The sequence below is a fragment of the Lepisma saccharinum genome, chromosome 26 (genome assembly GCF_977018435.1).
Source record: "Lepisma saccharinum chromosome 26, izLepSacc3.1, whole genome shotgun sequence".
NCBI lineage: Eukaryota > Metazoa > Arthropoda > Insecta > Zygentoma > Lepismatidae > Lepisma > Lepisma saccharinum.
The window spans coordinates 4,241,499-4,253,821 of record NC_139254.1 but is presented as its reverse complement, the minus strand read 5'-3'; the positions used below and the strand labels follow the sequence as shown (position 1 = coordinate 4,253,821).

Below are 12,323 nucleotides of genomic sequence, written 5' to 3'. Positions count from 1 at the left end.
CAGAAGCACAGACGGATGCCGCAAGCGACCTTCCCAAAAAGTTGACGCTCCGCCGTCGCCATGACAACGGGCACCGAACCGAGTGCTAAAGGACCGTGTCGGGAGGGGAACTTCAAGTGACTGTTCACACACTCGGAGTGGAAAATTCTATTTGAGCTTGCTCGCCCTGGGGCGGTTTCCTGGCGTTACACGGAAACTTTCCACATTGTTCGTAGGGCAGAGGGAAAGGGCACATAAGGGCTTCCGGGTACTGGATGGGCTCGGATCTGTTCAAGTCTTGTTTTCTGTCGCTGTCACGGTTCGGTTGAGCTTTTCGTGGGAGCGCTTCGGGCGCTTTCGTTAACTCTCGTGCCTTAGGGAAAAGACCAGCCAGTAACGTTCGGGAATCTAGAGTATAGTTGAAGTCCTGATTCGAACGTCATTATACTTGAAAGAAAGTTCCGAAAGACCAGTTTCCCTCTGACAACCATGTGTCAAGTCCACGTGGAGCACAATATATGCTCCCCTCAAACCTTTCCCACCAATAGTTTCCGTTTTAGGATCTGACAGTACTTGTCAAGTCCACGTGGAGTAAATGAGATGTTGCCAATTCAGTTTCTTTAGAGATTTAAAAATATATGCATGAACAAGACTTCAATTTGGTATAAGGATTATATGTGCACCACTTCCGGTTCAAAAGTTGTACTATCGCCAACTCCGGGATGCGTTGTAAATGGAACACCCAGTAGTTGTGTTATTGTCTTGTGCTTTTTTTTTTTTTACAATGTGGAAGCCTTGGGAATGTAACGTCATCGCAGTTCGTGTTGGATGTCTAAACACTGCAGGTAAAAGTGACAACTGCCCTTCTCACATAAACATGTGCTGGCCCGAAACCAGCTCCAGTCGACTCTCTCTCGATCTAGGTCACAAAGATACCGAACTGGCGTTCGAATCAGGACTTCAACTTTACTGAAGGACTGTTTTCGCTCGCTCGTACTCGTTTGTGTCTCCCATCCTCGAGCATATACAATGAAATGTTATTTTAATGTGACGATAATCGTAGACACATTCATGTATAATATCTGTCCTGGCAGTTTCAGCCCACAATCATCCGTTTCATTTTCGTATATCACTGTATTGGTAAGAGAGACTAAACTGCATTTTATCATGGAGATAATGACTATGTTCCCTTAAGTTTCAATTTCCACTGTGTCCTTCACGTCATGATCCATATTTGAGAATCCGCTACCACAGACAAATTATGGTTATACGTGTACACTGGGTTTGGAGTGTATACTGCTAGTTTAACCTGTTCGAAAGAAGAACTCAATTCCGAACGCTACCTCGCGACGTCCGTGCGAACTATTTGGCAAAACGGGTTTGGTAAATTTTTGTTGACCTTCAACAAAAAATTTGGTATCCTCTACTAAATTTGGTGATTTTCACCATTTTTACTGGCAACACTGAACAAATATTCATGATCTCTATAAAGCATTTGGTACTGTTGAACAATTTTTTGTGTCCCACGTATTTAAACAAATGTTTGGTTATTCTAAACAGACTGTTTTCTGTGTAGGCACTAAAGAAAGTGTGTCACGCGCAATAGGCACTGAAAATAAAAGTGGGAATTTAGTTTGTCTCTTTTATGCGCAGTAAGGCTAATTGGGACTGGACCTACATTTTAAAGTGGGATCCGAGTCACTATGTGCCGCCACCGGGTATCGAACTCGAGGCGTCTTATTTACTATATACTATAGCCTGACAAGTTAAATCCCGATATGCGCAGATCGCTGCGGAGCACTTTCTATTACGTCATCCTCCCCACCACTCTTCTACGTACTGGTCTGACCTTGGGAGTACGAGTGGTGCCAACTCAGCAAAGTTAAGCTAAAACAAATATGACAAAATATTTTTACTGTGTAGATTGTCGGTGCCGGCTCATATCAGTTTATCAGTGTTTCATTTGATTTAACCCGGTCTTTGAAAATGCGTACGGTGCGCGGATCGTAAATTGTAGTATTACGCACGCGCGTTAACGTTTATAACGAAGAGAAACTACTGGGCGAATGACTTCATTTTCTGAATGCGACATCGAGCAGTGGCCTGTTTTTTTTTAAAGCCGAGTGGGGTGGGGGTTATTTTGTTTATCGCACAACAATCGCTACGAGAAGCCAATCTGGTAACTAGAGCCCGGAAGTTTGGCAAAATGCCCATTTTATCTACACGTTTATCTATACGTTTTAGAAGCCTTTTCATTTTGCCTATTTTGTCTATTTGGGACCCCACTGCCTATTTTTAATTATAATGCCTTTTTTGGCTTTTTTCAATGAAATTTGAACATTTTTTTAAAAAAATGTGTAAATAAATTATTTTTCTCCCAAAAAACGTTGTTGGTATTTATTTTTCTTCCGTTTATTATGTGAATAATTTTCGCCTTATTTAAGTAATATTGAACTCACGTATGTTTCAACATTGCTGAAGGAGAAAAGTGTGTTTAAAAAAAAATAGTATTTCATGCTGAGTTAAGATATTGCCTTTCCGTTAACATGTCCTTGTGAATGATTGACTGCTGAAAACCTGTTGCAGAACACCTGCACAATTACGTCATCACGTCCAGCGTCCGTGTCAGGAGGTTATTGACAAGAAACAGCACTAATGCCCAAGGGCCTTTGCATGGATTCCAAAATCAAGTTCTCTATCTTTAGTTTAGTTCTGCACTTTGGAAGGAAAGGATCGTGTAGTTGTCATCATGCCGAAATTTAGTGTGCTATTAAGTGGTAAGTTACATGGTTACGTGCGTGAATTTGGTGAAAGTACATTTTTGACAGATGGTACTATTCTTCTCTGCAAGATATGTGAAAAAACATTCAACCATGAGAAAAAATACTTTATATCTCAGCATGTGTCAACAGCAAAACATAAATCTGCAGTTGCCAAAAAGGTTGGACAGAAGAAGATATCCCTAATTTCAACAGTGGGCACTTCATCCAACAGGCAATCTCAGTTTTCTCTTGAACTGTGCAAAGCTTTCATGGAAGCAGGGATATCTTTCTGGAAAGTGGAAAACAAGTCACTGAGGAAATTCCTGGAGAAATACACTAAAGAAACGGTGCCGTCGGAATCTACGCTGCGGAAAACATATTTAAGCATCTGCTACGAAGAAGCTCTGCAAAGAATTCGTGCTGAAGTTGGTGGAAAGAAGGTTTGGATTTAAACAGATGAAAGTACTGACGCTATGGGACGCTCAATAGCCAACGTCATCATATGAACTATGGAACCAACATGCGTCGTCATTTCTTCTCACGTCAGAACAACTAGAGAGAGCCAGTGGTTCGTCAATAGCTCAGTTATTCTCAAATTCCCTACTTCTGCTCTGGCCAGATGGTGTACATCATGATGACATGTTACTTTTTATCAGTGATGCAGCTCCCTATGTAAAGAAGGCTGCCATAGCATTGAAAATTCTCTTCCCGAACATGCTTCATATCACATGTGTAGCCCACGCAATGCACAGAATCGCCGAAAAAGTTAGAGTGTTGCACCCAGAAGTGGACAGGTTGATTTCGAACACAAAGAAGATATTTCTGAAATCTCCCTCTCGAACCCGAACATTTGAGGAAGTTGCACCTGAGCTGAGTTTACCTCCGCAACCAGTCTTGACGAGATGGGGAACCTTGATATCAGCAGCTATATATTATGCTAACCACCTTGAAAAAATCAGTGAGGTGATCGATGCTCTTCCAGAAAATGAAGCGGCTTCAATTCGTGAAGTGAAAAAAACTCCTGTGCTATTCAGAACTGAAGAATGAACTGTTGTTTTTGCACATTATGGTGCATTGCCAGAGACAATTACAAAGCTAGAAAAAAGAGGTGAGACTCTTGTAGCATCCATGAAAATCTTCGAGGAATCTATGCAGCAGATGATGGAAGTGTCAGGAGAAAAGGGGTCAGCTGTTGTGGAAAAGTGCAAATGGGTAGTGAGTGCAAATGATGACTTGAAACAATTGAAAACAATTTGTGATATTCTAAAAGGTGAAAATGCTGTTACCAAAATGAGTCCAGCTACATTAGCTTGTTTTATGTATGCTTCATTAACATCTTGCCAGAAATTATAGATAAAAGTAAGTGACTTTCAAATGTGCCTTTTTCAGTTTATTTTGCCTTTTTTCCCATTTTTAGTGCCTATTTTCCACATTATAAATGCCTTTTTTGCCTGCCTATTTTAACGAAAATAAATGCCTGAACTTCCGGGCTCTACTGATAACATGCTTGCCTGTGTTCTTTTTTAAAGCATTGAAATGTTCTTGCTCTTTACTCTTGGCTGCATATTTTTGAAATGCAAAAATTAAATCATGCCGGGTCCAACGAAATCCACAATCTGCTCTGGAAAGCCCCTTAGAGGACAGGCCAGAGAAATTGTTTACAATGTTTCAACATATTTGCGAAATCAGAAGGAGTTACATAAACTTAAGTATAATGTTGTCGAGTCCACAAGCGCCGCCACGGGAGTATCTAAATAGATGATTTCTCAAGTTTTAAAAGGATTGGATTGGATTGATTTGTTGTTTTAAGTCCACTTTATGTGCAGTAAGGCTAATCGGGACTGGACCTACAGTTTAAAGTGGGATCCGAACCACTATGTGCCTCCACCGGGAATCGAACCCGCGGGACCCCTTGATTACAAGGCGACGAAGCTACCACTGCACCATCGGGGAGGCCAAGTTTTAAAAGAAGGAAAAGAGTAGTTGGCGAAAGGTGAGCTGAATTTCTGTACTCCGACAGGTAGAAAACAGCCCAGGAAAAAGCGAATACAAATTTCGTTGAAAATCCTCTGACCATTCCGCTCCCTCCAGGTTGCAACACTGCGAATCAATGTCGCTGCGAAGAATGGATTGGGGAAACGTGGTGTGAGATGCGCAAGAGCTATTTGGAGCGTTTTGTTTTTAAACTTGTCAAGTTATAGGTGACGACGATACCACTACGCCATCAGTGAGACCCTTAAAAGGAACGCAGTTCTTCAGTACATCCTTGTTTTTTAAAATAACATTTTACAAAAGTTTTACACGTGTGATTAAAAGTTTGTACTGAAAGAGCGTACATGTACAAAAACACTTGTTCATTGGGGGGTATTAGTTCCAAGAAAACAAAGAATCTCCAATATTTTAAGAAAAATTCAAATTTTGCAATTGTTGACATTGGTGAAATAATTTCCACCCAACAATGCTAATTCATATTAATAGTAGAGGTCTATTGTTGCAGTAATTCTATACCGGTAAGTCATTGTCATAAAAAAATTGGTATATCTTGGCGTCTGAACCGTACATTTGGCAACACTGCACATAAATATCTGACAGAACACACCTATGCATTTTGCAAAGACCTGGTTCAGTACCGGAGAGAGGCATTGCCAACTTCTGACAACACCGAAACCAAGAGTAAGTTTCATTCCGCCTCGGTATAATTCCTGGTCCCCAAACATCAAGAAGTGTCTTCTGCTTCAAACACGGTGAAACTCTGCATTGTTGAGTTGCAGTCAAAAATTCCTCAACACAAACGAAGGCTCGGTTGAGGTCTGTCAGAACTTTCCTTCTGTTCAAGGAAGAGCCGTCTCCATGGAAAAGATATGCTCATATTGATCAAGATATCCGCAAAAGTTTTCGAGTTGGAAAGCCGACCAAAACTTGGTAATTAAAGTCGAAGAGTTATTTCTTATAATTTTTTCTTCATCTTCTACACCACCCGTCTGCTTCCTCCAGCTTCTAAGGGGGATATATTCGATATGAAGCGGAATTTCAATATTAATTATTTTTTTAATCCTACGTATTTCCACGGTACATGCGGGGTTTCTTACTCTATCTACATTCACAGCCCTTATAAAACAAGGCCCAGCTGCATTTATGGAGAGAAGGCGATCTGCTCATTGTCCCTAGTCTGAGTATTTACACATCCATAATCATGTTAACGTTACTGACTAGCTTATTTAAAGTTTACAACCAGAGTATCTTGAGGTTTACAGCTAATATATATTGACGTTTACATCTAGCGTATTTAAAGTTTACAGCTGGCGCCTTTTATGTTTACAACTGGTTCATTTCGAGATTATGACTGGCGCATTTAAAGTTTACGACTAGCACATTGAAAGTTTACGACTAGCACATTGAAAGTTTACGACTAGCACATTGAAAGTTTACGACTAGCACATTAAAAGTTTACGACTAGCACATTAAAAGTTTACGACTAGCACATTGAAAGTTTACGACTAGCACATTGAAAGTTTACGACTAGCACATTGAAAGTTTACGACTAGCACATTGAAAGTTTACGACTTGCACATTGAAAGTTTACGACTTGCACATTGAAAGTTTACGACTTGCACATTGAAAGTTTACGACTTGCACATTGAAAGTTTACGACTGGCCTATTTAAAATCTACGAATAGCATATTTAAAGTTTACAACTGACGTATCTACAGTTTACAACCGGCGTATTTATATATTTAAAGTTTCTGACTGGCTTAGGGCAGGGGTTCCCAAACTTTTTCGTTTCACGGCTCCCTTAGTATTTCAAGATTTCTCGGTGGCACCTATCTACCACTTGAAACGCTCAGTTAGTGAGGTTAGGTTGCTTGCCTTAAGTTAAAAAATGAATACATTTCAAATTTAGAAAAAGTTTATGTGTAAAAGGTACTAAATAAGCATATATTTTGGAACAATCATATAATTTCAGTAAAAATATTGGAACATTTCTCGGTGCCGCTGTAAGCCACACTTTGGGAACCACTGGCTTAGAGTGATATGTTCATGAAACATATGAAAACTAAATTAAGGTGGTTCGTTAGGATACAATCTACCTGATAATCATATTTTCTGTCACATTCGGCATCTTTTTAAGATATAAAGAACTTACCTACACTTAGCTATTCCTAAAGTGTTGCATGTGATCGTCTTGTGTCAGTCGATGATTGCATAACAATGATATCGACTTACAAGGATTTGTTGCCGTGGAATTGAAAGAAAATTATACTGCGTACCAGTTGCTGATGTGTGAGGAGAACTTTTCATACCCTTTCTTCCAAATTCGAACAATTTCTCACCTAGGAAGAAACCTAATATAGGAAATATTCTAGTGTTTTATTGAAAAAAGGCCACTCTTGACTCACGACTGCCATCTGTTGTTGTTTTTTGCATACTATTTATCTTCTTCCATAGTTGATAATAGAAGAGAAGAGAAATTTTGTTGTAAATAGGATTCTTTTCATTTCGTTAGGAACCAATATAGTTGAAAATGTCACTATGCTTTCATGAAACCCTTGAAAATTAATTTTAATGCTCTTTACATTGTCTACGTAGACTACGTAAACTACAACCCAATATAATCTACGCGTAGATTACGTGTAGACAACGCATGTAGACGTAAACTTATAGTCTACAGCACGTCAGTGAGTGGGATCCACGAGTATTACCTTGCAAATTGTCCACGACTATTTTCATTAATTTTTCTCTTACATCTTCGTGTGTTTTTAAGCGATGTATTTTTATGTATCCTGGTGCAGAAGTTGTCAACAGCTTGTTTTGAGTTTTCTTTTAATTTCTGAAGCTCTTGTTGGGTCGAATAAAGTGCACACACATAGTGATGGACAATTTACACGGTAATACTCATGGATCCCACTGTACATACTTTCAAATTCCAAATTATTTTCATGGCATGAAGAAAACATAATATATTCATTGTTGCTATAGTACATTTTCTATGTTTTGGGGGCATATTTATGGAAAATTTAGGTCATAAATGCATGTTTCGGTGCCAGTGGCAGCGATTAAGGGGGGCGAGGGGGCACTTGCCCCCCACTTTTTGCCACTTTTGCCCCCACACTATGCCAAACTTTATCTACCAAGAGGAAGTAAACTGTCCTTGCCCCCCTACTCAGCTTTGGAAGCCACTGGGTGATTCTTTGGGCATTGAAATCCCAGCCCAATATATAACAATGTCCGAGTCTCGTTAACCTGTAAATATGAAGTTTCCAGGGTGTGCTGCGTTGAGGAAATATAGACATGCGTATATCTTCCTTTAACTTGATATATTGATTCGTTTGATTTCGTGCTTATGCCATTTTTCTTGTTCTAGGATATTGACATGAACGTGTGCATACACATTTAATGACGTCATGCTCTTTCGTTGCTAGGACACGGCTGGCCAGGAGAGATACCGGACCATCACGACCGCTTACTACAGAGGAGCAATGGGCTTCATCCTCATGTACGATATCACAAATGAAGAGTCGTTTAACAGTGTCCAAGACTGGTAAGTGAATGTTTCCACTGCTCCTTCAATATGTCCAACCATCTTGCATATGTTGACCCAGAGTTATCTTGCTAGGTAAGCAACATCTTCTTCAACATGATTCAGTGACGTCGACAAAGAATTTCATTTGGTGGACAAAACATTTTCAGGTGGATTCTGTTAGGGTACTCCCTCCCATTCTTGATGTCGTTCTTTTATCTCCTGTTTCTTCTTTCTCTATTTCTCTACGTCAGTTGTTTCTAGATGTATTTATTTATTTATCTCTATCTCTCTAATTTATCTTTCTCTATTTCTTTCTGTTCTACAATTCTCTCTCTCTCTCTGTTTCTCTTTTGCATGATGATCAATTGTTATTCTTCTTTCTGTTCCCATCTTATTCTTTCAGTTTTATATTTCTTTTTCTCTTCCTTGTGCTGTTTAACTCTTGCTTTCGGTTTCTCTATATCCTCTCGTTTTCTTATATTTCTCTCTCTTTCTCTGTCTCGTTTTACGCTGTTGATATTTTTCATTCTGTTTTCACACATCTTTTACTTTTACTATCTATGTTTTACATTTCCTTCTCTTCTTCTCTTCCTTACGCTGTTCCCTCTTTTCTTTTTCTCTATCTCCTTCATTTTCCATTTCTTCCTATGTTTCTACATTTATCTTTTTCTCTCTTACGATGTTCATCTATCTTCGTTTCTGTTTCCTAAACTCTTTCTAAGTTTCTATATTTCATTCTTTCTATCTCTTTCTTGCACTGCTCGTTTCTCTGTGTCCGTTTCCGCACCTCTTTCTTCATACGTTTCATTCTATTACTTCCTCCGTTTTCTCAGGCATCGTATGTATTTTCTCATTCCTTCAAACTTTCTCTCTCCTTGTTTATACCTCTGTGAGCGTAAGCACCTTGCTACAGGTGGGCGATGGCCCCGCAAGACTTTGGCAACTTTTCTAAGTGGCGTACAAACTTTGCCCCCCCCCCCCTCTGCATACAAAGAAGCTAAACGCGTTGCCCCCATTTCAGAATACTTGTCTCTATGATTCCAATTTCTGCTTAACTGGCTAACCGGGACTTGAACTATAGTTTAATGTAAAATTCGATGCACTATGTGCCTCGGGATTGAATCGAACCTGGGACCCTTTGATTACAAGGTGGCAGCGTTAGCCACAAGGAACCAGCTTGTCTCCAATGACTCTGCTTCACATTTCCCATACGTTGTTCCAAAAAGTCCACATTACGCACATATGGCTTAGCCTGTGTTGGCCGTGCAGGTTATAGTATGGCCTGAACTGTGACGTCACCACAATTCGAATCGAACCTAGGACTTGTTGATCTCCTAACCTCCAGGGACTCGTCATACGAGTGCACTGAATGTTTCTCACATGATATTGCTGTGTGGTTTTTACGCGCACAGCTGGAAATTGGAAAGTATGTATGTAAAAGTGTATTTCTTTGCACATGCTCTGGTCTAGGTTGCTTTTTGTCCGGTAGCAGTGATGTGCGTCTACGCGTAAACAACGATAGTCTACATTCTACACGTAGACTATTTTATACACGTAGATTAGGTAATCTATGTAAACAACATGGCGAGAGGTGATAACTTAGCAAAGGGCGCCGTGGAATTAAAAGAAAATTATACTGCGTATCAATTGCTGATGTGTGAAGAGAACTTTTCATACTCTTTCTTCCAAATTCGAACAATTTCTCACCTAGGAAGAAACCTAAAATAGGAAATATTCTAGTGTTTTATGGGAAAAAGACCACTCTTGCCTCACGACTGCCATCTGTTGTTGTTTTTTGCATACTATTTATCTTCTTCCATAGTTGTTGATAAAAGAGAAGAGAAATTGTGTTGTAAATAGGATTCTTTTCATTTCGTTAGGAACCAATATAGTTGAAAATGTCACTTTACTTTCGTAAAAGCCTTGGAAATTAATTTTAATGCACTTTAGATTGTCTACGTAGTCTATGTAAACTACAACCAAATGTAATCTACGCGTAGATTACGTGTAGACAACGCATGTAGACGTAACCTTATAGTCTACGGCACATCACTGTCCGGTAGTCGGGGAAGCCAACGCAACGGTTGGGTTCCCTCAACGGCTTCTCCGTTTGAAAGGTAACAATAGGGCCTTGCCCCGGCGGTTTGGGGGCGTGTTGTTTGTCGGAGGTATAAATACAGGTTCCGACTTGTTACAGTCTCCCTTATGCTCTCAGATTTTCAAGCTCTCAGATCGCAGAAAGTGGCCGTCCGTGAATGGATTAAGACAGTTTTTCGGATACATCGATACACACACAGAGTAAGCGCCGTATGCGTAAGGACCTCTGCGTGATAAACTGCGGGGTGGGTTAGCGTTACGCTAAATAGTGCGCTCGTAGCTCTAATAAGATATACTGCCAGTGATGTGCGTCTACGCGTAAACAACGATAGTCTACATTCTACACGTAGACAGTGTTTCTTTCAGAAAATTTACTCCGGGGGGTATTTCAGAGAACCGGGAGGGCGTTGTGAATCTCATCTGCGAAATACAACATATGTGCGTTTAACATTGAGAATTACAAGTGGTCGTTCGTGGTTCGTCAATGAGCTTGACGCTGGGCGTTACAGGTGGGAAATAATGTACAGTAACATTTTCTGTTTAACACTTTCACTCTGTTGAACAACTTGAGCATAAATGGGTTTCTTCAAAGCCTGCCTTTTGAGGTTTTCCATTTGTACACTCACAGTATGAGCAGAAGAGGGTTCATGTTTCTCTAATTTCCCATTTTTCCCCAAAGCTTTTCTGAAAGATGTAAAAGGAGCAGTTATGAACACGCCAACTGTCCTTTGCAGAACATTTGCGTCATTCTTCATGAAATATTGGCATTGTTTACAAGAAGGATGCAGGTTGGAACTGGGAGATCCCACGGTAGACTGTGTTGAAGGACTACAACTTCCCGCGATTTCTTGCTAGGTCCTGCCACTGAAACACTAAAATAAGAGTATATTGTTCAGCTCAAATGAGTCCTGTCTTGTAGACCACCACTGTTCTGTAACGTTTACATTCTCGTAGGTACAAAAAAGCAATGCGGTGGCTAGATTCTAATAATCGCATAAGGATTTTTTTTAACAACACTTTTCAGTGACCTTTGACTCAACAATCGATTTTCTTATCGTTTACAAATATACTGTTGTGTATCAATTACAAAGAAAATACCACGTCGGCTTTGATGACAACAAGTCGGCGCATTTGGTGAGGAAAAAAGGCTAGTGCGGTTGCCAGTTTTATTCTGCTTCTTCTGCAAGATTGGACAAGTATGGGCATTGTTGTTTACAGAGGGAAATATAAAGGCAAGACTATTCGCCACACAAAGAAATGCGGTCCGATGCGAGGGAAGCAATGGCAACAGAAAAGCTTTATACTTTGGGTTTGTTATACAATTTTGTCCGGGGGTGCTAAAATTCTACTGCGTATCAGTTGCTGATGTGTGAGGAGAACTTTTCATACTCTTTCTTCCAAATTCGAACAATTTCTCACCTAGGAAGAAACCTAATATAGGAAATATTCTAGTGTTTTATGGGAATATGACCACTCTTGCCTCACGACTGCCATCTGTTGTTGTTTTTTGCATACTATTTATCCTCCATAGTTTATGATGGAAGAGAAGAGAAATCTTGTTGTAAATAGGATTCTTGTCAGTTCGTTAGGAACCAATATAGTTAAAAATGTCACTTTTCTTTCATGAAAGCCTTGAAAATTAATTTTAATACACTTTAGATTGTCTACGTAGTCTATGTAAACTACAACCCAATGAAATCTACGCGTAGATTACGTGTAGACAACGCATGTAGACTAAACGTATAGTGTACGGCACATCACTGTGTACTGCACTTAATACGAGGACGGCGTAGGGACCTCTGCGTTATAAACTGCGGGGGGGGGGGGGGTAGGACTATGGTAAATAGTGCGCTCGTAGAGTGAAGTCTTGATAAGTGCAATTCTCTATGTGTTGGGGCAAAAGGCAACCGGGAACAGTTGATATTGGATTTCTTATGAAAATATGTGAGGGGTAGAAGTGTAAA

At 39.9% G+C, this 12,323-nt stretch overlaps 1 protein-coding gene across 6 annotated transcripts in view; it reads left to right on the top strand.

Annotated features, from left to right (window-relative positions):
• Rab3 (RAS oncogene family member Rab3) overlaps positions 1-12,323 on the top strand; it is a 192,159-nt gene that overhangs the window by 144,558 nt on the left and 35,278 nt on the right. For all 6 annotated transcript variants that reach the window (XM_083112790.1, XM_083112788.1, XM_083112791.1 and 3 more), the window contains one exon: positions 8,162-8,280. In XM_083112790.1, coding sequence (XP_082968916.1) covers positions 8,162-8,280 — 119 coding nt within the window. The remainder of the gene's footprint in view (positions 1-8,161; positions 8,281-12,323) is intronic.